The 25,169-nt window shown below is 34.5% G+C and overlaps 1 protein-coding gene across 1 annotated transcript; it reads left to right on the top strand.

The window, feature by feature from the left end:
- Window positions 1-3,017: 3,017 nt before the first annotated feature.
- Window positions 3,018-3,542, top strand: LOC127094345 (secreted RxLR effector protein 161-like). The gene has a single exon (XM_051033188.1). It carries the CDS (start codon window positions 3,018-3,020, stop codon window positions 3,540-3,542), a length of 525 nt encoding a protein of 174 aa, XP_050889145.1.
- The last annotated feature ends 21,627 nt before the right edge of the window (window positions 3,543-25,169 follow it).

Genomic DNA, 25,169 nt, shown 5'->3' with positions numbered 1-25,169 from the left:
AGATATGAGCTTGATGAGGCATAGGTGGATGCAAACACTACCTATAAAAGAAACAAAGCTATACATTGACATATTTTTGGTATTTTGGTTAGTGAACAAAGAAAAACAAATTATGATACAATCAAATGTGCTTGGTGATATCTCCCAATGGAAACCCAATGAATGAGGGGTAAGGAGGATAACAAGGTGTGATCCCAAAGACAATGCAAATGATAAGATAGAATAAGGGATATTAGGGTCAAAATTGGGGTCTTACAAAAATCCAAAGCACAAAGTCAAATGATGACTTGTACAAGCTACAAAGGATTAAGGGATTAGGCCTGAGGCCCATGGATGACCAGATGAACAAGCAATGAAGGCTAACCATCAAATTAAGGTTTATGGTGGATTGGTAACACTCCATCATGATCAAGAGATCTTGGTGGTTCTCAGATATGAACACCATGACTTGAGTTTATGCTTTCTTATTATGTAAGTGCAAATCAGATGATGGGATGATGAATGTATGCTAATGCATTAGGGTCATGGAAGTTGTATAAGAGGTAGAGTAAATTTGGGGTATGACACTAAGGACAAGATCATATATGTTGCATACCTTCTTAGAAGCACAATTAAAACACCAATCATGGTACCTAGACTCTGGTTGCTCACGACACATGACAGGAAGAAGGAGTATGTTCCAAGACCTAGAACTTAAGCCTGGTGGCTTCGTGGGTTTCGAAGGTAATCAGAAAGGGAAGGTTATAGGATCCGGAACAGTTGGCAATGGTTCTCTCCCTTATATTATTAATGTTTTATTAGTTGATGGATTAATGCATAATTTATTGTCCATAAGTCAATTAAAAGACAATGGTCATGACATAATAACTAATCAAAAGTCATGTAAAGTTGTTATTCAGATAGATGGCTCCATTATTTTCAATGGAAAGAGGAAAAATAACATTTACAAAATTAGACTTTCTGATCTTAAAAATCAAAATGTTAAATGTATCATGTCTGTTAATGAAGATCAATGGATCTGGCACGAACGATTGTGCCATGTTAGCATGAAAATAATTAGCTTAATTCAGTTAGAGGCCTTCCCAATCTGAAGTTCTCTTCAGATGCTCTTTGTGAAGCATGTCAGAAAGGAAAATTTTCAAAAACTTCCTTCAAAGCAAAGAATGTTATTTCTACCTCTAGGCCTTTGGAACTCTTGCATATTGACCTTTTTGGTCCAGTGAAAATTGCTTATGTCAATGGCAAGAAATATGATTTAGTCATTGTTGATGACTACAACAAATAGACATGGGTTAAATTCTTAAGACACAAGGATGAGTCACATTTTGTGTTCTCTACCTTCTGCTCACTAGTGCAAAACAAGAAAGATTTTAAAATTGTTAAAGTCAGAAGGATCATGGTGGTGAATTTGAAAATAAACATTTTAATTTTTTTTATGAAAATGACATTTCCCATGATTTCTCCTGCCCTAGAACTCCACAACAAAATAAAGTTGTGGAGAGGAAGAATAGGACTTTGCAAGAAATGGCCAGAACCATGATCAATGAGAAAAACATGGCTAAGAACTTCTAGGTGGAGGCAGTTAATACAACGTGTTATATTCAGAACATTATCTCTATAAAACCTATTCTCTGTAAGACTCCTTATGAATTATGGAAGAATAGAAAACCCAACATCTCTTATTTCCATTCTTTTGGATGTAACTTTTTTATTTTGAACACTAAAGACTACCTAAACACGTTTGATTATAAGGCACAAAACTATATAATGTTAGGATACTCCGAACTCTCTAAAGGCTACAGAGTATATAACACTGAAACACGAATTATCTAGGAATCATTTCATGTTAGATTTGATGATAAGCTTGACCCTGAAAATTCAAAGTTAGTTGAGAAGTTTGTAGATCTTGAGATTACCTATTCATGCTCTGAAGGTAAAGAATTAGAAGCTAAAGAATCTAAGGGAAAAGACCCTGGAACTGTTCAACCAGAAGCTGTTGAAGCTCAGATACCTCTGAGGAAGCAAAGACAAAGATCGTCACATTCTGAAGAATTGATTCTGGGAGATATAACAGAACCAATTAAAATCAGATCCTCTTTTAAACCCTCTAAAGAGGCGCTTATGGGTTTAGTGCCCCTCATAGAACCTACGTCTATTGATGAAGAGCTTTTGGATACTTAGTGGATTTTGGCAATGCAGAAGAATTAAACCAATTCTCCAGAAATTATGTGTGAAATCTTGTGCCTAGACCCAAAGGAATTCATGTCATTAGGAAAAAATAGGTTTTCATAAATAAGCTTAATGAGAAAGGAGAAATGGTAAGGAACAAGGCCAGACTGGTGGCATAAGGTTATAGTCAGTAAGAGGGAATTTCCTATACTGGGACCTTTGCACCATTTTCTAGTTTAGAGTCTATTCATCTCTTAATTTCATTTGTTGTTAATCATAATATCATCTTATACCAGATGGACTTTAAGAGTGCATTTCAGAAAGGTTACATAACTAAAGAAGTGTATGTACACCAATCTCATGGTTTTGAAAATCACAAAAATCCGTATTTTGTTTTCAAACTTAAGAAATATATGTATGGTCTGAAACAAGCTCCTAGAAAATGGTATGAACGACTAAGCAATTTTCTTTTAGAAAATTATTTCACCAGAGGAAAAGTTGATACTACTCTGTTATGTAAGACATTCAAAAATGATATTCTAGTTGTTCAAATTTATGTGGATGATAGTATATTTGGTTTTGTTAATGCTACCTTATGAAAGGAGTTTGCTAAGTCAATGTAGGCAGAGTTTGAGATGAGTATGATGGGAGAACTCAAGTTATTTATGGGTATCCAAATTAACCAAAATTTAGAAGGAACATATATCCATCAGAGCAAATAAACCAAAGAGCTTATGAAGAAGTTTGACATGTTAGATTACAAGCAAGTTAAAACTCCAATGCATCATACTTGTATTCTCGAGAAGGATGATGTAAGCAATAAGGTAGGGTAAAAGGTGTACATAGGTATGATAGGTTCTCTCTTGCACTTAATTACTTCTACACCCGACATTTCATTCAATGTCTGTTTATGTGCTCGCTTCCGATTAGATCCTAGAGAGCCCGACTTAACAACTATTAAGAGGATTTTCAGGTATCTGAAAGGTACTACTAACCTTGGCTTATGTTATAGAAAACTAAAAGAGTACGCGCTAGTAGGTTATTGTGATGTTGATTATGCTGGAGATAGACTAGAAAGAAAAAGAACTTCTGGAAGTTGTCAATTTCTGAGAGACAATTTAATCTCATGGTTCAGCAAGAGACAATCAATAATTGTACTATCAATATTCGAAGCCAAGTATATTCCAGCATCTGGATGCAACACCCAAATCCTCTGGATGAAAATACAGCTAGAAGACTTTCAGAAATATGAAAGTAATGGTCCTATTCTTTATGATAATACCTCAGCTACATCTTTATCTAATAATCCCATTTTACATTCTATAGCTAAGAATATTAAGATTAAACATCATTTTATACGAGACTATGTTTAGAAGGGAATTTAAAATCTAAAATTTATTGATATAAACCATGAATGGGTTGATATCTTCATGAAACCACTTGTTCAGGATATATTTGTTTTCATTCTAAAGAATTTGAAAATGGACTTATGTCCATAATGAAAAAGATGTATATCTCATAATGTTTAAATTCTCATAATGATTCAATAAGATCTAAGATTTCTGATTTTTGAATACTGAGTCTTCTGAAGTAAGAAGGTTTCATGTATCAGAAGTATCTAGTCAGAACCTTTCTAAAAAAGCTTTGCCTTATGGATTCTGAAGAGTATTGTAATTCTAGTAATAGACTATCGATGTCACACTGGATGTTATGACATCCAATTCTGCGCAGACAGGTAATGTATGCAGAAAGTAAATGTAAAAAGCAGTAAATGACACAAAGAATTGTTTACCCAGTTCGGTGACAAACACACCTACATCTGGGGGATACCAAGCCAGGGAGGAAATCCACTATAAGAGGTATTAATTCAGGACTTAAACCACCAGTTTAATCCTATCACTTAAGACCTACCCAATGCAATTTCAATCTAACCTAAGACCTGAGTACCTACTCACTCCCCCTCAATCACAACAGTGATTACAACCATTAAGAATTTTAAAGTCAGTGGTGAAGATATACTTCAAACAACTCTTGATTATGCTTAAAAGCTTTAATCAAGAAACACATCACTCACGCTTAAAAGCTTAGAGTGACACAACAATTACAACTCCATAAACACCCTAGTCCAATGCAATCATCTAGGTGATAATTGCTTGGCTCACAAGTAAAACCTAATTCAAGACACAATAAAAGTACAGCAAGGATATATAATGATATATTTAATTCTTCACACTTCAAATCCCTGAGTAACTGGAAGTAGGATTGCCATCCTTTTATGATGCAGTACTTGGGCCTTGTATTTTAGCACAGCTGTTAGTTTCCTGAATTTTAGCACAACTGTTAGTTTCCTAAAAATCAGCCTAAGATAAATACTGAAACATAACAGAAAACTTAGCCTATACTTCAGCATCTGCTGTCAGGGATGAATGTCATAACATTCAGTTTGACATCCAGAGAATGCTGTCATGAATGAATGTCATAACATTCAGTTTGACATCTAGTAAATCCTATATTAGCTAATCCTGCAGCATACTACTTAAGCATGTCATGACATCAGTCAAGACATCTAAGTACAGTAAGTGTTTTAACATAAAGTGAAGCCAATCAAAAACATCTACAAACTCCCCCTTTGGCAAATTTTTGGCTAAAACAACTTGGCGTCACAACAGAGTTCACAGCAGCAGAAAGTGTAACGCCCCGATTTTTATTAAGTGTTATTATTATTATTTTTATAATGTTTGATTTATAATTATTTCGGTAAAATATTTTATTGTGTGTTAATATATTATTAGAGTTTAATTATAAGAATTGTGGTATAATAGCTATTGGGCCTAGTGGTGTATATAGTAATTAAGGGAGGTGTAACAATTAAGCCCATTAGTTAGTTTTTATTTAATTAAAACAAAGAATAGAAATAGAAAGAAGAGAAATAGAAAGAAGGGAAATAGAAATAAGTAGAGAGAAGGAGGAGAAAAGAGAAGAAAAGAGAGAAAAGTTAGGGTTTGGAGGAGGAAGAGGAAATTGGAGAAGAAGGGCATCATCTTGATCAACCCAAGCTTGCTAGAACACTATAGAGTAACTCAATCATCATCTCTAAGGTAAGGGTGTGAGTTATCATTTCCTATAATTATGAAAATGATGGGTTTTATGTGGGTAATGGTTGTTAGAGGATATTGTTGGGTTTTGATGTTGTGATTGGATTCCTTGCTTTGAAAATGTTGTTTGTGTTCTTGATGTAGTGTTGATTGTTTGTGATTATTGAACATGTATCAATTCTTTGCAAAATGTTAGGGTTAGGTTTAGAAGAATGATAAATAACATTGTGTGTTGTGTTGTTGTTGATGGTTTGGGGTTGATGTATGTTGTGAAAAATATGCTATTGTGTTGATGAATTAAAGTATGAGTAATTTCACAAATTGTGAATTTAGGAAGTGTTGGAAATTAATTGAATGATATTTAGAATGATGAAACAGAAGTTAAATTGTGGTTAGAATGGCTTTGTAATATTGAAAATTTGTATATCGTTGAATTCTGAGAATGAGACTTTTTACGGAATCGAAATCGGAGGTCCGGAAGGTATTTAACGATCAAAAACGTGTTTTCTCTGTTTTCTGCTAAATTCGCGGCGCGAAAGAGAGTTCGCGGCGCCAACTGAGTTGAAAACAGAATTCTTTTGTAAACTTCAAAAAGTCATAACTTTTGAACTGTAACTTCGTTTTGGTCCCCGTTCGAAGCGTTGCGAAGCTTATGAAATTTTCTACATGTTGTTGATGTTTATAGGCCATTATAAGGGCTTATTTTAATAAGTGATTATTTTGGAAAAGTGATTAATAATTGATATAGTAGGAAGCCTATTTGATTAATGAGGAATACCACTTAACTATAGTGTGTAGGTGTGCGATGTAAATAAACATAGCATGAGGTTGAATTACCTAAGAGATTGTATGATGAAACAATTGATTGTGATGAATATTCTCATTTGTTTTATATATAAACATATGTATGAATGTTGGTGAAGATGATGTTGTGTGAATGCTTTTATGCATGTGAATGGCGACGTGGCCTAAATGGCAATAGCGACGTGGGCTTCAGCCATTATGATGAGTTATGTTGATGCGATGATGATTTTGGTGTATGTGTATTATTTATCATGGAGTCACATACATTTGCATAAGCGACGTGGCCTTTTGGCAATATCGACGTGGCCTTTTGGCAAAAGCGAAGTGGGCATAAAGCCTTGGCCTTGATGGCAAAGCGACGAGTCGATACCGCATAGCATTTTCATAGTTGAGTCACATATGTTGGTTATGTTTATTTCCGCATTTTGTGATAATTGTTGTTATGTGACGGTTTATGATGTGCGGTGATATTTTGCGATGATGCGATGAATCGTAATGTTTTATGATGGATTGATGAAATGTTAAAGTGATGAGATGCTATGATGTAACATTGACGTTGTGGATGATTATTGACTTTGTTTATGATTAAATACATAAGCATTCAAGTGAAGGATTGTGTGATGTGGTAATAATATTCCTAACTTTCCGAATTTACTTATATATTGCTTATCATTATCTTGATTATATGATTTGAGTATCTCACCCTTTTGTTGTTGGCCGTTACCTTTATATTGGTAACGTGCAGGTGCTCCGCGTTGAGAGGAGGATAGTGGTAGCACACTTTTGGCGTCATTTCTCTGATTAGGATTGTAACACTCAGGGGTTAATGAACGTTTTTCATGATTTTGATAGGAACAATGCCCTTTTGTATATCATTGTATATGATAGTTGTGATGGGCATTTGTTTGCTTGTTTTCTTTTGAATGTGTAGACGTACGACTCAACTTAATTATCTAAATGATTTCCGTTGCGATGTTTTGTGTCTTGCTGCTATATGGACTAGGTGAATCCATATACAATGCTGTTTATTATTTAACAAGGACTAAGTGGATCCTTGCGCAATTGCCGTGTTGTGCAATTTGTTTAAGTGTTGATGAAATGATATATGTGATGCCTCAATTTTGTGTGAAATTTGTTTACTCTGATTTTTAATTGAATTTACGACGGGTAGAATTGGGGTGTTACAGAAAGCACACATCCAAGCAGAGAATCAAATTAGCTAATACACTTAGCAAACATAGAAGTTAAACTTCAAACAGCAGCAGCACAAGAGAAGATCAAGCAGAGAGCAGACAACAACATAACCTCTTGTTTAGAGGACCTTCAACTTCAAAGAAATCTGTTGTCCTGGGGTACAAGTGTTACTCCCCCTTTTTGTCAAAAATGTTGCCAAAGCAACACTTAATATTACAGACCAAAAAAATAAAAATACAGGCAATTATCAGAAACACACTCTTGATTTTACTTCACAGTTTCAATCAAGAAGACACACTCTTGATCTTGCTTTACAACTTTGATCAAGACGACACACACTTGATCTTGCTTCACAGCTTTGATCAAGTAGATACATACTCTTGCTTAACAGCTTTAGAGTGACAAACTACAACCACAAATTAGTCCTATTCAATCATCAAAAGATGACTTGAATGACTTACAAGTCTTACGACTAAACAGACACAAACCCTAGCTCTCTCTCTATATTTCGCTCAGTATTGGTTATGTTGTAAAACAGGTTTTCTAAGTCCCTTTTTATAGAAGCTTGCAGCTGGGCTTGGACATCTTGAAAACCCTAAGTCTATTTTCCACTTAAATCCTTTTATAACAGTTAGTTAGATCTCTTTGGAAAATAAGTAAATCAGGTTGTAATCCATGATTGAATGCGGCTGCAAATCAGAGCTTCAATCATACATAGATTGCCATTAATTATGCAATCACACACCACCAGACATTCACACTGAATGTTCTGTGTACAGGATGTCATGACATCGGGTCTGACATCCTGGAAAAAACCTACATAATTCCATAATTCCTTTTATAACTTCCAGCAGGTACAACCATATCAGATGCCATGACCTTGTGTATGACATCTTGAAACAATCCTGCATGATCATGTCTTTCATTTTAAGCTCCAGCAGGTACATAGGATATCTTAAGTTAAGACATCACACATAACATCTTGTGAACACTCTTTGTTTTACCAAAATTGTTGCCAACACTAAGAATCAACAAACTCCCCATTTGGCAAATTTTGGCTAAAACATATATCTGTCCTTTTTGTTCACAAGGCAAATTATCAGCAGTTAAACAACATAACAGTAGTTTAAATAGCAGCAGAAGCAACACAATTACTAGCTTTATAGTTACTAGTAATACACACATGCACAAGGGTACTTCTCCTCCCCCTAAATCTGTGCAACAAAAACAGAATTACTAGTTATGGATGCAACTAGTAAGACACACAAATTCACAAGGATACCCCTTCTCCCCCTAAATCTGTGCATACATCAAATAACAGCTACTGTAACTACAACACCTGTACCATCCAGAATGTCATTCTGACATCTGCTTCAACATCAACATCTGTGCACCATATCAGACATCCTCTTTGACATCTGTAAACAGAACAACATTCTTGTTTTAACACCTGTGCACTTCCTTCAATAATAGTTGTCCTTCAGTTCAGCTACATACACAACTACTTCCACATTCCACATCAACACTTATCAACACTTCTCCCCCTTTTTAGTCAAAATTGACCAAAGGTGACAAATTAGACATTATAGATGTCAATTAGTCTATCAGTGTTAGGATAGATGTTATAACATTAAACATGTTAAAACATAATAGTTAAGCAGTACAAACCATCATCATACACAGCTGTGATAGCTGGGATAATGAACAAATCCAAGCTATAGGTTCTCATGAACACAGATCCCCAACTTCCCCCTTAAACATTCAAATTGATTGGCATCCAAAACTTTTGTAAATATGTCAGCAAGTTGTAGTTCAGTTGCCACATGTTCCAAGGTAATCATTTTGTCTTCCACCAGATCTCTTATGAAGTGATGTCTAATGTCAATACGTTTGGTCCTGCTGTGTTGGATAGGATTCTTTGAAATGTTGATGGCACTAAGATTGTCACATAACAATGTCATGACATTCTGAGTGACATTGTACTCAGTCAGCATCTGTTTCATCCATACCAGTTGGGAACAACTGCTTCCAGCTGCTATGTACTCAGCTTCTACAGTGGATAATGATACACAGTTCTGTTTCTTCCTTTCAACTACTCCATTTTGCTGAGGAGTAATAGGTGAGGACAACTCATGACTTATTCCTTTAGATGAGTAGAAATCATCAAACTTGGAATTTTTAAACTCCTTTCCATGGTCACTTCTTATTCTGACAACACTACTATCCTTTTCTCTTTGGAGTCTTATGCATAAATCTTTGAAGACATCAAATGCATCTGATTTTTCTCTGATGAAGCTTATCCATGTGTATCTGGAATGGTCACCAACCACATAAGCATATCTCTTCCCACCAAGACTTTCAACCTGCATAGGTCCCATTAAGTCCATGTGCAAAAGTTCCAGAGTTTTGGATGTTGTAGGATATCCAAGCTTATGATGTGACATCTTGGTTTGCTTGCCAACCTGATATTCTCCACAGACTTTTCCTTCATCAATAAGCAGCTTTGGGATTCCTCTAACTGCTTCCTTGGATATGATCTTCTTCATTCCTCTTAAATGAAGATGTCCAAGTCTTCTATGCCACAACTTCACTTCCTTTTCTTCCTTGGCTGAGAAGCACATTGAGGAGTCGTTTGAGACTTTAGGTTCCCATAGATAGCAGTTATCTTTGGATCTGGATCCTCTCATAACTTCCTTATTTTCTCCATTTTTCACAACACATTCTTCCTTAGTGAACTGTACATAGAAGCCTTGATCACATAGCTGGCTTATGCTGATGAGATTAGCAGTTAGTCCTTTTACTAATAACACATTATTCAGTTCTGGAACTCCAGGACTGTCCAGCTTACCAACACCTTTGACTTTTCCTTTAGCTCCATCACCAAAGGTCACATAACTGGTAGTGTGAGGTTGTATATCTACCAATAAGTTATTTATCCCAGTAATATGTCTTTAGCACCCACTATCAAAATACCAGTCTTCTTTGGTAGATGCCCTTAGAGATGTGTGAGCTATTCTAGCAACCCATTGTTGTTTCTTGATAGGGGCATTATGCTTAGGTGCCTTTTGCTTAGGTCTGACTTGAGGGGTATGGTTAGGATAACCATGCAACCTGTAGCAGAAGGGTTTTATGTGACCAAGTCTTCCACAGTAGTGGCATCTCCATCTTTGAAATTTCTTCTTTTGATGGTTAATCCTCTTGTTTCCATGATGTTGTGACCTTGGTTGTGACTTCTGCTTGATTTTCTGAACTTCGGCCTTTGAGCTTTTGAATTCAGATGAGGATTCCTTAACAAAGCCTAAACCAGACATAGTTCCTGATTTTTGTCCCACCTTTAGAATTTCTTCCAAAGTGTCGGTTTCTTTATTCACCATTCTGATGGATTTTGTCATTTAATCTAGCTTAGAGGTCAACAAGGTTATCTCACCATTTAGATCATCTATGATTGTCAGATGCTTCTTCTTCTCAGCTTTTAGCTCCTTGATAAGTTTCTTCTTCTTTTCTCCTTGTAGACACACTTCTGCACTTTTGACACATAACTCTTTATATGAAGCAGCAAGTTCATCAAATGTAAGTTCATCTCCACTTGAGTCATCATCAGAGGCACAAACACTAGTTAGTGCAGTGACATGTTTTGCAGATTCTCCTTCTGATTCACTCTCAGAGTCTCCCTCAGACCAGGTGACAGATAGTCCCTTCTTTTGCATCTTGAGGAAGGTAGGACATTCAGCTCTAATGTGTCCAAAACCTTCACATCCATGACACTGGATTCCCTTGCCTTGGTTGGACTTTTCTTCAAATTTTGATCTTCTACTGAAGTCAGATAAAGTGTTCTTGACATTTGGTCTACCTTTTTGATCAATCTTCTTTATGAACTTGTTGAACTGTCTTCCAAGCATGGCTATAGCTTCTGATATACTTTCATCACCTCCAATATTTCCTTCTTCTGAATCCTCTTCAGTATTTGATACCAAAGCTATGCTTTTGTTTTTCTTTTCAACATTCTCACACAAGCCCATTTCAAAAGTTTGGAGAGAACCAATAAGCTCATCAACCTTCATATTGCAGATATCTTGAGCCTCTTCTATAGCAATAACCTTCATGGCAAATCTCTTGGGCAATGATCTGAGAATCTTTCTTACAAGTTTTTCTTCAGACATTTTCTCTCCTAAGCCTCCAGAAGTGTTGGCAATTTCAAGAATATTCATGTGGAAGTCATGAATAGTCTCATCCTCTTTCATCCTCAGATTTTCAAACTTAGTAGTCAGCATCTGGAGTTTAGACATCCTTACCTTGGAGGTACCTTCATGAGTTGTTTTGAGAGTATCCCAAACTTCTTTAGCCAGTTCACAGTGATGCGCCAGTCTGAAAATGTTCTTATTTATCCCATTGAACAGTGCATTCAAGGCCTTAGAGTTTCCAAGGGATAATGCCTCTTGCTCTTTGTCCCACTCTTCTTCAGGAATTTGCATAATGATTCCATCTTTACCTATCTTCGTTGGATGTTCCCATCCTTTGTTGACAGCTCTCCAGACCTTGCTATCCAGAGACCTCAAGAAGGCTATCATACGAGGTTTCCAGTCATCATAGTTAGAACCATCCAGCATGGGTGGTCTATTTGAGAATCCTACAACCTTGTCCATGGTACTAGAAAGTAATGTCCCTAGATCTCACCCAGAAATTAACAGGCAGGGTGCCTGCTCTGATGCCAATTGTAATTCTAGTAACAGACTATCGATGTCACATTGGATGTTATGACATCCAATTCTGCGCAGACAGGTAATGTATGCAGAAAGTAAATGTAAAAAGCAGTAAATGACACAGAGAATTGTTTACCCAGTTCGGTGACAAACACACCTACATCTGGGGGCTACCAAGCCAGGGAGGAAATCCACTATAAGAGGTATTAATTCAGGACTTAAACCACCAGTTTAATCCTATCACTTAAGACCTACCCAATGCAATCTCAATCTAACCTAAGACCTGAGTACCTACTCACTCCCCCCAATCACAGCAGTGATTACAACCATTAAGAATTTTAAAGTCAGTGGTGAAGATATACTTCAAACAACTCTTGATTATGCTTAAAAGCTTTAATCAAGAAACACAACACTCACGTTTAAAAGCTTAGAGTGACACAACAATTACAACTCCATAAACACCCTAGTCCAATGCAATCATCTAGGTGATAATAAAAGTACAACAAGGATATATAATGATATATTTAATTCTTCACACTTCAAATCCCCGAGTAACTGAAAGTAGGATTGCCATCCTTTTATAATGCAGTACTTGGGCCTTGTACTTGAATTTCCTAAAATTAAGGTTAAGCAAGTTAACCTAATTTCCACACATTAGGGTGCTAACAAATAGGCTATATGCTAGGTCTCTTAATTTTAGCACAGATGTTAGTTTCCTGAATTTTAGCACAACTGTTAGTTTCCTGAAAATCAGCCTGAGATAAATACTGAAACATAACAGAAAACTTAGCCTATACTTCAGCATCTGTTGTCAGGGATGAATTCCATAACATTCAGTTTGACATCCAGAGAATGCTGTCATGAATGAATGTCATAACATTCAGTTTGACATCCAGTAAATCATGTATTAGCTAATCCTGCAGCATACTACTTAAGCATGTCATGACATCAGTCAAGACATCTAAGTACAGTAAGTGTTTTAACATAAAATGCAGCCAATCAAAAACATCTACAAGTATGTTATATTAAAGACATGTAAATCAAACGTAAGTTTGTGGTTCAGATTAAAGACAAGTGTGTTATACCGAAACACTCTAACGATTGAATGACACATTGGGAGAAGATATTTATTAGAAATAGGTTAAATCTCTTTACGCCTTCCCTTAGTTAGATCCTTTGCACTATTTAAGATTTTGTCATCATTGCAAAACCTATTTATAAACCCACTTCACTCACTATTCACACACTACACTAATTTCTATCCCATAATTTCTCTCTTTCAAACCTAAGTTTCTCTACAACCCAAAAGCGTTTTCTTTGCCATTGCTGACAAATCTCAAGAACAAGCTCAATATTGTCAGTAACAAGAACAACAATCTTAGAAATAAGCTATTTAAGAGATCTTTTATCTCTTTCAGTCAAAGATTTGGAAGTTATGTGTGAGATGATAGTTGATTTTGATAACCTCAAAGCCAACGGTTACGACCTCACCAGACACGTTAAACTCCGGGGATGGGAAGAGTTTTTCATTCGTCTAAAAGGGAAAGTTTATCCTGATTTGGTTAAGCAATTTTGGATTCATGCTAATGAATAAAAACTTCAAATTTCTTCATATGTTTTGGGGAAGAAGTTCTGCATTATTGAGAAATCTATGGCCAAGCTTCTCAATCATGATGGGAATGGGAAGAGATGCTTTGATATGCCATCCAAAATGGAAAAATTGGAGGAAATTATAGTTATGATTTTTCAAGATGGTAATAATTCGTCTAATGTGAATAATCTGCGCAATAGACTCAGAGTGTGGTTGAGGATTCTTCTGGGATGTGTGTACCATAGACCATCAAGCAATTCTTATGACTACATCAACACTGATCAGAAGTATATACTGTACTACATCTCTTTTAGGATCATGATGGATCTTCCTTCGATCCTTTTCAAGTATGGAGGGAATTTGTCAAGGAGACTAGAAATTGATGCTAAATCAGAAAGTTGATTCCCATGGGAAAACTAATTTCTGATGTGCTTGTTGAAAGCAAGCTTGTTAAAACTCTACAAAGGCTGAACATGACTAAAGAGACAGTCACAGATGTAGGAAAGATATTCAATTGAAGAAATTTGAAGAATATGTCTTTGATTTCTGAATTTATTGATCCTTCGGAGGTTCTGGATAGGGATGCATTATCTTCTAGAAGGATACCCATTGATGACTATTCCGTTTTTACCAAAGTAGATCTTCTTGAAATCCTGCAATGTTACATTGATGAGTGCATAGCCTCAGGTATTGTCATACCCCAATTTTGTCCGGACATATTTAAATTTTTGTAAAGTCGATTTCATTTTTAATTTGCATCATATGCACAACATGACATGCATTCCATCATGAATAATAACTAAAATATCAGTCAGAATAAATTTATTGAAAATACAGACAACTCGGTTGAATCATTTCCTTAAGTACAAACAAAATCAGCGGATAAAAAGTTTCGAAATTAAAATTGCAGATACCAGTATTATTAATCTACGGTTCATGTAGTTTAACCTGGTGTGCTCGTTGTATTTTTCAGTAGCTGTTTCAGTTGCGTTTTGACCCGCCTGAGCCTTTTAACCGGTGCAAACTTATTTCAGAATTTGAAGAAATGATGTATTTTTTCAATAAGTATATTTTGCACTGATCATTTTCATGTATCCGATTTAATTTTTCGGGCAAATTTTTGTCCGACTTTTATTCATTTTTAGCCGTTTTAATTTTGTTCTTTCGTCAAAATAGTCACATTGAATAAATAAAAAATTTCATGTTATTATTTTAATTTTATCATGATTATTTAAAATGTTGTGAATTTTATTTGATTCAATTGATTTAAATTATTTTAAAACGATTAAATCATATAAAAACAACATTATAGACATTTTAATTTATTTTAAAAAGATGTGTTTCTTTGATTCAATCTAAATCGTTGATTCAAATTAATCAAAGGCCCATGTTAGCAATCCATACTCATTTCTAATATCCAATCATAAAATAGAAATTTAAATAAATAGTTAAATAGAAAATCTGGAAATAAATAAAATAAAATAAAAAACTCTCTCTCTCTCCACACACTCCAACGGTAATAAAATTGAAAAGAGTAGATGCCAGCTAGCTCTATTTTTTCTCTGCACACTCAACGTTACAAAAAGGAGAGAAATAAATTGAATTACCATCACTCATTACCACGACCTCACCTCACTCACAAATCTGTCTTCTCTCTCCACTTACCAAAAAAACGGAAACGCAAGAAAAGGAGAAACAACAAGCCTCCTTCGTCCTCTCATCATCTTTCTTCACCATCAACAACACCCTTCACTCACCTCCGCCGCGAATCTGAACCAACGTCCCATCCAACCTTCCACCACAAGTCCGACCCTCCTTCTGCGTTAACCCCAAACTCCACCGACAACTTCCGACGATTTCTTCATCCACGCCGCTCAAATCCTTCAACATCCGCCGGATCCTCACCTTAAACCGCAACGAAAACAAAATACATCGCCGCCCTCAACGTCGATAGCACCAGAACCCACTTTCCTTCTCCACACGCAATCAACCTATTCCGGTACCAGATTTCGTCGACGATAATAAGGACGGGGTGGAGCGGCTACACCGTTATTTGGAGCGTGAACGGCATTCCACAGTGGCTCCATTTGTGCAAAATTTCTTAATGGCATCAACAGGTCCACAACTGTGACGACATCAAAGCCGACCCTTCCAAAACTGTGACAACATCGTAATCATGGGTAATATTCTTAAAACTGCAAGTTTTCTTAAAATCTGCAAGTTCTTTCTGTCGATTTTATAATGGCGAGTCAAGGCGTCGTTTATTTTGTTTTCTAATTGGAGCTAATAACTTTGTCGGACCCGTGAGATTCGCAAGTTTGAGTTTGAAAACACTTGTGTTTTGGGTTTATTCCCTGTTTAATGAATTACCATTATTATTACTTGTTCATGTTTTGAATTGCAGTTTACTCCGAACTTGGATTGATAATGTGCTGCTTTGGTTTTGGTAATTAAACTATTGTAAATAGAACCTGTAAATAATGATGTTGAGTTAGTAGTTGTAAATATTTTTTTTCAAAGTTATTTGCTTCAATTGTAAGCAAGTGTGTGCGTCTGGGTTTCATGAAAATGGCCGAAAGTTTATGAAGAATGACGATAGTTTGATTTGGGATGTTGCAGTTTAACATCGGCATTTACTGTTGTTTCTAGATTTCAAATATGAAAAAAGGGTCTTTCGTATGTTTATGAACTTGTCTTTTGTTATTAATTTTTATAGAATAAATTGATTAATTGAAGTTTTAGGTTCATGAAGCCATTATGTATAGAAAAATTGATGTTTGACGTTAACATTACTTATTATAAACAAACTTGTTTGAAAATAATATGTTTGTAGGAGTAGTAATTTTTAAAGGTGTTTAGAGTGATCATTTTTTTGCTAAGTGTAAGTTGTATTTTAGGATAAAAATAGATTAATTTTTTTCATTTTTTTATGAGTTATAGATTTAACTTATTTTATGAACTCACTTTTGTTATAGTATCTATTTCTACTAAATAAAGAAAAAGTGATTAATTATAAAATGAACAATTATTATTATTAAAAGAACTTTTTTTTGTCACATGTATAATTGGGATTTATAGTGCTAAGAGTTTAGGCCCATTTTCCTTGATGAACCTTTGGTTTGTATACACCCCCATATGTTATAAATTTTTGCTCGTTGCGTTGAATCATGAATTTATCCGACGGATTCGACAAATTTCATGTCGGTATGCCGTCAAAACCTCAATAAATTAATAGAATATTTTTCACCGCGTTTGGATTTCGCGAATAACATTAAACGTTGTTATCTCGCATAAATCGGTTCGAGCACACCTATTCGATTAAATCAAGTGATGCCATACTCGATTCAAAGTCGAACCCATTTTTCAAAACACCTATGTAAGTCGATCGCTTGTAAAAGCATCGCCATCAACCTCACATGGCTTACTCTTGGGCTTTCTTACAATGAGACCTACTCGGTTTTAATTAATCGATTAAATGGACCATTCACTAAATAAATTCAATTCATTCACAAGAATGCAATTTTTAAAAAACTTCGATCCGACATCGAAAGTTAAATTAAAATACTTAATCACATCTAAACGACACTTCATTTGAAAATGAAAAGGGGGATGGTTTTGAGTTTTCAACTCCTCTCCTCGATTTTTTGAATACGAGTTTTCTTACTCGGTTAGTCAAATAGTCGTCATTTCTAATTCATTTAAGTACAAACAAATCAAATCATTTTATAATAAGAAATGAAAAAGGAGATGACTTTGAGTCTTCAACTTCTCTCCTCAATTATTTGAATACGAGTTCTCTTACTCGGTTAGTCGAATAATCGTCATTTCTAAATTCACTTAAACATAATTAAATCAAAACCTTCTTACAATAAATAAAAAATGAAATGGGGGATGGTTTTAAGTCTTTAACTCCTCCCCTCGATTGTTTGAATACGAGTTTTCTTACTCGGTCAGTTAAACACTCGTCATCTCTTTACAAACTTCTAAATCCGATTAAATCAAAATATTCTCATAATAATGAAATGAAAAAGGAGATGACTTTGAGTCTTCAACTTCTCTCCTCAATTATTTGAATACGAGTTCTCTTACTCGGTCAGTCGAACAATTGTCATTTTTCCATCAACTTATACCATAAGTCAAATTATTCTCAAATCAAAACTATACGAAAAGGGAGATGGTTTTGAGTTTTCAATTCCTCTTCTCAAATGCTTGGATTGTTTTACTCAGTCATTCAAGTATTTGTCGTTCTTTCTAAAATACGTCAACCATATACCACATTATTTTCATAAATACTCCGATGAAACAGAGAGTGGTTTAGAGTCTTCTATTCCTCTTCTCGATTATTAGGATACGAGTTGTCTTACTCGATTATCCGAGTATTCTTCATCTGTTCAAAACACCTTAATTATTATCCAATCCTTTTCATAATTACTCAGATGAAACAGAAAGCGGTCTAGAGTCTTCTATTCCCTTTCCCGATTATTAGGATACGAGTTGTTTTACTCGGCTATCCGAGTATTCGTCATCCATTCAACAACACATTAACTATTATAAAAACCTTTTATAATTAAGGAGGAAAAAGAAAGTGGTCTAGAGTTTTCTATTCTCTTTCTCGATTATTAGTATCCGAGTAATCGTCATCCAACCAAAAATATCTCAACACATCAAACCGATCTTTTCTCGCCCTCGTGCGATCATAACCAATCAAACAAAACACCCAACATATTAATTCAACTTGTCACCCTCGTGTGATCAAAACTCTTTTCAAAAAGAACACTATTTAATCATTTCTAATGCGCACAATAAATCAATGCTTAAGCCTCCGCCGAGAGTAGACAAGCCAGCGTTTAGCCTTTAGAACGCGATCTAAACAGTTGTTCATTAAAAAACACCAACCATTCGTAGTTTCCCGAACTACGGATGCTCTGATTTCCTTATTATACCATAAGGATACGTAGGCAGGAGATTGCTGTATCTTCGCGAGCACACTAATAAAAAACCTCCCCTTTCCCTTTCCGAGGTTCTCATCCATTTCTATTTTTAATAATTTTATAACTCGAAGATAACAAACAAACATAAATTAACACTCGAAACATACATTAGAACTAAAAGGTTCCCGTTGAGTACAACGGACGTAAGGGGTGCTAATACCTTCCCCTTACGTAATCCACTCCCGAACCCGAATATGGTTACGATGACCATTATTCCATTTCCTAAAGGTTTTTTCGATATTTTCCTATTCCTTCATTGGGATAAATAAAGTTCGGTGGCGACTCTGTTCGAACACTAATATCTTCCGCGACCATCGCAAGGAATCGTATTTTTCTAGATGCGACAGGTATTAAACCTATAGATTATTACTATGATGAACTTCCAAATGCTCCTCCTAAACATCCTCTCAGAAGGAAAAGGAAATCATCTGAAAAGGTTGGTGATGGACCTTCTAGAACTGTTAAGTCTCCAGCAAAGGTGGCTAAGACTTTTGCATCTACGAGAAGGCCTCTAGGAACTGTACTAGAAGATGAAGATGAAGGTTCAAAGAACATTGAGAAAGATAAAGAATCTCCTACTCAAAATCAATCATTTGGTAAGGCTTCTAATATTGAGACATCTCTGCCTTCTAATCAAGTTGTAAACACTTCATCTTCATTCACTCCCCTTCAACCTACTCCATAAATACCTCCTTTTAATAAGCCTTTTGGCACCATCTATACTCATCAACTCTCTTTATGAAGCCTCTAAATATTATAAGATAAGATCAAAAAGTTTTACGTGAGAAAATTGTACATAATACAAGATCAATACTCTTTCGACAACACTGATTTCGTGAAAAAAGAACTGTACTATTGTACCATTTTTTCTCCAGTTTTCACAAACAGTTATGCAAGGATATAAATACTTATGGACTTCCATTTCTTCCCTCCAACGGATCTTTATATTTCCTATATAAAGGAGTCTTGGAAGAATGGAACAAAAATAAATTTTACGTGAACATTGGAATACTATAAAACTTTTGAGAGAAAGAAAAGCATACACACAAGAAACTTTTGTTCATACACTTTCATATAAAACATTTTTGTATGTAAACATTTGTAATACATTTATGTAATCTGCTTTCATAGAAGCGTCTTTGTAACACACTTTGTTTCTCAACTTTTGAGTTATATTTCCTTGAGAGATTAGGGTATAGTCAGAATTTCTCAAGAAGACATTGATAGTTTGTCTTTGTGGTTGTAATAAAGTTTGGTTTTAATGGATTAAGTCCTCGTGATAAGGCGAAATCACTTTGGCGGTAGTCTGGAGGGAGTTTCGTTAATAGCGAACTAGGATAAAAATATTTGTGTTCATTATTTTTATTCTAAGTTTTATCCTTATTGATTTGGATAGAAAAATATTTTCATTCTAGAAACCCAATTCAATCCCCCCCCCCCTCATTTCTTGTGTATACCGTTATGTGAAGTACTTCTTATTTTACAAATCAAACACACCCCTTGGTGTTTAAGGATTATGATTGGATAATTAAGTATCAGGTTGAGCCATTAATTCATAATTTTTTGGATTCTTGCTCCAACTCGATAAGAGTCATTAATATGGTCAATGATCAAGGATATTAATTGGTAATACCACCTTCGGTAATGGATGGGATAATGTGGGTGTTTGTCGAGCTTACACTCATGTTAGAGAAAACATATTATGGTTTTTCAATATCCATGGGTTTGGACTAGAGTCATGAGCTGGCGAGCATAGTGTTAGCCTGGAATTTCTACTTGGAAAAAGTTAACTGAATGCTGCATTGGAAAAACGCTAAGTGTTAGCATTGATTGACATAAGTCGACAGGAATAAGTACATCGATTGGAGTGTTGCGACTGGAATCTTGAACTATGGTTTGAAAGAATCTCAAGTGCAGATCTTGAGATAAGGTTTGGAGGAGTCTCATGAACAGATTTGAGTGATCACTCGACACCATGTCAATGTCGAAGCGTTTGATGAGCTCCAAAGACTTAGAAGATTGAGGAAACTAAAGACCGAAGAAGGGACTTAACGCTATCAACAACCACCTTCAACGAGCAGGCAAATACTAGTCGCTAAGAGCAGTTAAGAATGTGGGATAAAGGTTTTCAGCAGTTTTCAAGTACTGACGATGTGAAAGTGCATCAAAAGATTAACTTGTTTGTCTTCAAAAATATGCTGATTCTTTAGGAGTAAACTTTCGGAGATGGTTATCTTTAGTTTAGTATATATAACAATTTCATATGTTATAATCAAGGTCGCCAAATTCATATACTTTTTCTATAGAACTGGAGTACCTAAGCCAAAGTGAGAAACAGTTTGTGAGTAACATGTGAGTCTCCATCCCTTTTATTGTATTATCTTTATGTTTACTTAATTGAAACATCTTTACGTTCTGTGATTTACTACATTTATTTAATGTTGTTTGTAGCAAGGTTCTTTTACTATAATTCAAGATTTGTCGTCTGTAAAGTTTATCTTTATCATGTCTGCGCATAGACATTCATAGTCACTTCATATACATATTTTCTTGTAAATTTATTTTCACAAGATTATTCTCGAAATTTTTCGAGTTAATCTCACAAACTTTCAAATTCGTAATTGTTCGCTAAAAGCACATGCGAACACATGAGTAAAGTTTAGTCTTATTTGGAGATGCAACAAGTCTCTAACCCCTGACCTTTATGTCAAGGCGACCATATATAAGGTTAGTCATTTGCTAGTGTGTTATACTCAAATGAAAAGTTTTGATTACTAGTATTAGGCCATATATTCATACTTGTTTGTGGTTTGATTAGTGGAAACCATGTCTTATATAGTCCACATCATCCCAAGCATGAGGCCTCTAAGAGAGGGGTTGCTTAGTAGTATTATGTGGGTTTAGGATTCCACCTGGGTTATAAAGATTCCACCTGATATATATAATAACATAACACTCAGACTAAAATACATATTTTTTAAATTCTTAAATCTCACACACTCAGATCACATACTGATTTGATTGTTAGAGTGTACGCAAGTACACATCCTTCTTTTAAGAATTTTCTAATGATAATTTAGAAAATTATAATTTTTTGGTAAAAATTATAATGATAATTTAGTGATTTGAATTAACAATGACACCTTTTAATTATTATTATCATTGAACAATAAATTATATTTTGGACAATTTATAATTAATAATTAAATCAATAAATGTTAACTAAAGACTATAGATGAATAGTGCAAAATTATTTTATACCGATAATGATTTAGGGCCCGTTTGAATCAGTTTTGTTTTTTACTTTTTAAAATATATTTTACATAATTGTTTTAGAAAAGTGTTTTTAAAAAGAGAATAATTAAAAAATTTATTTGGTAACATAATTTTTAAAACTGTTTTAGAAATGAGAAAATAAAAATATTCATTTGGTAAACTAATTTCGAAAATAGTTTTAGAGATGGAAAAATGAAAAATCTATTTGATAATTGGATTTTCAAAAATTATTTATTAAATAATATAAAATGAAAAAGACTTTTATTATAATTAATAATTAAAATTTTAATGACTTATATTTAAATATACAAAAGGATAATTTTAATATTAAATAAAGTTGAGATAGAAGTTTCTTGTAATTAAATATATAATTGTTAAGTAGTAACAAAAATAAATATTTGTTTCTATATTTATGGGGCTGATGCGGTATTTAAAAGTCGTTCAATAACTTCTATAATTTTAACCAAAATACTTGAAAAAAATTGTTTGTTTGATAACTAAGTTAAAGTGATAGTGAATAAAAATAGAGTTTAACGGTTGAAATTGAGATTATTTGAGTTAGATTTCATTATATCCTCATGTATCTCAGGAATAAATTATATATATTTGTAGTTATCATTTAGTTATAACTTATCACAATGTGTCTGTTGTTTATGTCTAAACAACAACATGAACTTAATCATATTGCTTAATATACTATTTTTTAACCGGTTAACCAATACAATAATATTAGATTTTGACCAATACAATAATATTAGATTTCAACAGTATATGTGAATGTTAAATCTAAAATTTAGGTCAAAAATGTAACATCTAATAGATAAAAATCTTTACAGCAGCAGTTCAAAACCATTACAATAAGTTATAATTAGTTAATTCACCAGAAGCGTTAATACCAACGATAATCATCAATATTAATAAATAAATAAAACATATATAACGCTATGATTAAGATGAATAATTAACATTTTGTTCTTTGTTTTTATTTTCTTTTGTTTTTATTTTTAGAGTATCATTCTTTTTCTTTTCGTTTAATCATCAATTTTTAACATACTTGACTTTTTTCTTTAACAAATTCTTTCTCACCAAAGTATGAACATTTTTTTCTTCTCGAGGGATAAGGGTTATAATTTTTTTTTAATAAGATTTTTTTTTTTACATTTTTGGCTCAAAGGGATTCATCAAAGGATAATTTCTTCACTAGGTAGATTTTATTTGACCAAGTGATTTTTCACTCAATATAGAAACAGTGCCTTGATCATATCCATGACACTATATATATCAACTAATATTAATATTCATGCAAATTCATAAGAGTTATGCTCTCTCTCTCTCTCTCTCTCTCTCTATATATATATATATATATATATATATATATATATATATATATATATATATATATATATATATATATATATATATATATATATATATATATGTATATATTTGTGAATGACCTGACTAAGGCGATGATTATAAGACGTCTCAAGAGGGGGCGACGATCATGTATCATCTTAGGTTATCACCTCACGTGAGTAGGTCCTCTAAATCATTATTTGTCTATCATCTCACGTGATTAGGTCCTCTAAACCATCACAAAGCATCACCGTACACAGTTCTCACCGCCGGGGCAAACATTAACCACCACACTTGGTGCACTCCCACTAGGACCCGTTCCCTTTGTATAAAAAGGTTTGTCGTTTGTTGGTGCAAAGGTAGAATAAATGATGAATGGAAATATTCTATTAAGAGAATGACGGCTACAAAACATGATAAAAGTTACAATGATTGTCACCCTATTTATAAGCTAAAACTAGGGTTACTAGAATAGGATAAAATACTAAAATACCCTCTAACAAACTTAGGGGCTAAGAAAATAGTACAACTAATAAATATGAATTACTTCTAATACCATCCCTTAATTCATATTCCATCAAAACTTGAAACACCAATTCCATCCCTTAATCTGAGAAATTGATCAGTCTTGATAGCTTTCGTCAGAACATCTGCCAACTGTTTCTGAGTGCTGCAGTGTATAACTTCTAACACTCCCTTCTGAACTTGATGTCTCAGAAAATGATACTTGGTCTCAATGTGCTTGCTTCTCCCATGCAACACTGGGTTTCTGGCAAGATTGATTGCAGACTTGTTGTCAATCATCAGCTTCAGAGGTTTGTTTACTTTAATCTTCAGATCCTGCAATAGATTCAGAATCCACACAGCTTGGCATGCAGTAACAGCACCTGCAATGTATTCAACTTCACAAGTTGACAACGCCACAACAGGTTGCTTCTTGGAACACCAAGAAATGGGACCTCCCAAAAATTTGAATAAGTACCCAGACGTACTTCTTCTGTCAACTCTGTCTCCACACCAATCAGAATCTGAATAACTCAGAAGTTCTGACTCATCCTTTCTTCCAGAAGGAAATAATACTCCATACTTCAGAGTTCCCTTGATATACCTCAGAATCCTGACAGCAGCTTGGTAATGGGACCACTTAGGTTTACTCATGAACCTACTAACCATCCCAACTAAATAGCAAATATCAGGTCTGGTATTGCACAAATACCTCAGAGAACCAACCAACTGTTTGAAGGTTGTAGCGTCCACATCCTTTCCATCAGAGTCAGAATCCAGTTTCTGATTTATATCAGAAGGTGTGACAGCAATCTTACAATTCTTCAGTTCAAATCTCTTCAGAAGTTCTAATTCATACTTAAGCTGATGCAAAATAATACCTTTCTCAGAGTATCTGAACTCCATCCCTAGAAAGTATGTCATTTTGCCTAGATCAGTCATTTCGAGTTCATTCATCAGAACTTTCTTGAACTTGGCTATCTCCTGTTCAGAACTTCCAGTCAGCAGTATATCATCAACATATAAACATACCATAGTCATATTTCCTTCAGAAGTATGCTGAACATAGACACCGTACTCCATCTCACATTTCTGAAAGCCTTGCTTCTTGAAAAATGAATCAATCTTCTGATTCCAAGCTCTGGGCGCTTGTTTCAATCCATATAGAGCTTTGTATAATCTGTACACCATCCCTTCCTGATTCTTTTTCAAAAATCCAGGAGGTTGTGACACGTAAACTTCTTCTTCTAATGGACCGTTCAGAAATGCAGATTTTACATCTAAATGCATCAGAGGCCAATTCCTGTTAGCAACTATTGCAATCACCATTTTGATTGTTTCATGTCTTGCTACAGGTGCAAACACTTCAGAGTAATCCAGTCCAGGTTTCTGTAGAAATTCTCTGGCTACCAACCTTGCTTTATGTTTGCCAATTGAACCATCTGGTTTTAACTTCTGCTTGAAAACCCATCTGACGCTGATGACTTTC

This window comes from Lathyrus oleraceus, chromosome 6 (assembly GCF_024323335.1).
Source record: "Lathyrus oleraceus cultivar Zhongwan6 chromosome 6, CAAS_Psat_ZW6_1.0, whole genome shotgun sequence".
NCBI classification, from domain to species: domain Eukaryota; kingdom Viridiplantae; phylum Streptophyta; class Magnoliopsida; order Fabales; family Fabaceae; genus Lathyrus; species Lathyrus oleraceus.
Note: the sequence above shows the minus strand (reverse complement) of the source record. Positions and strands in the feature narration are given on the sequence as shown.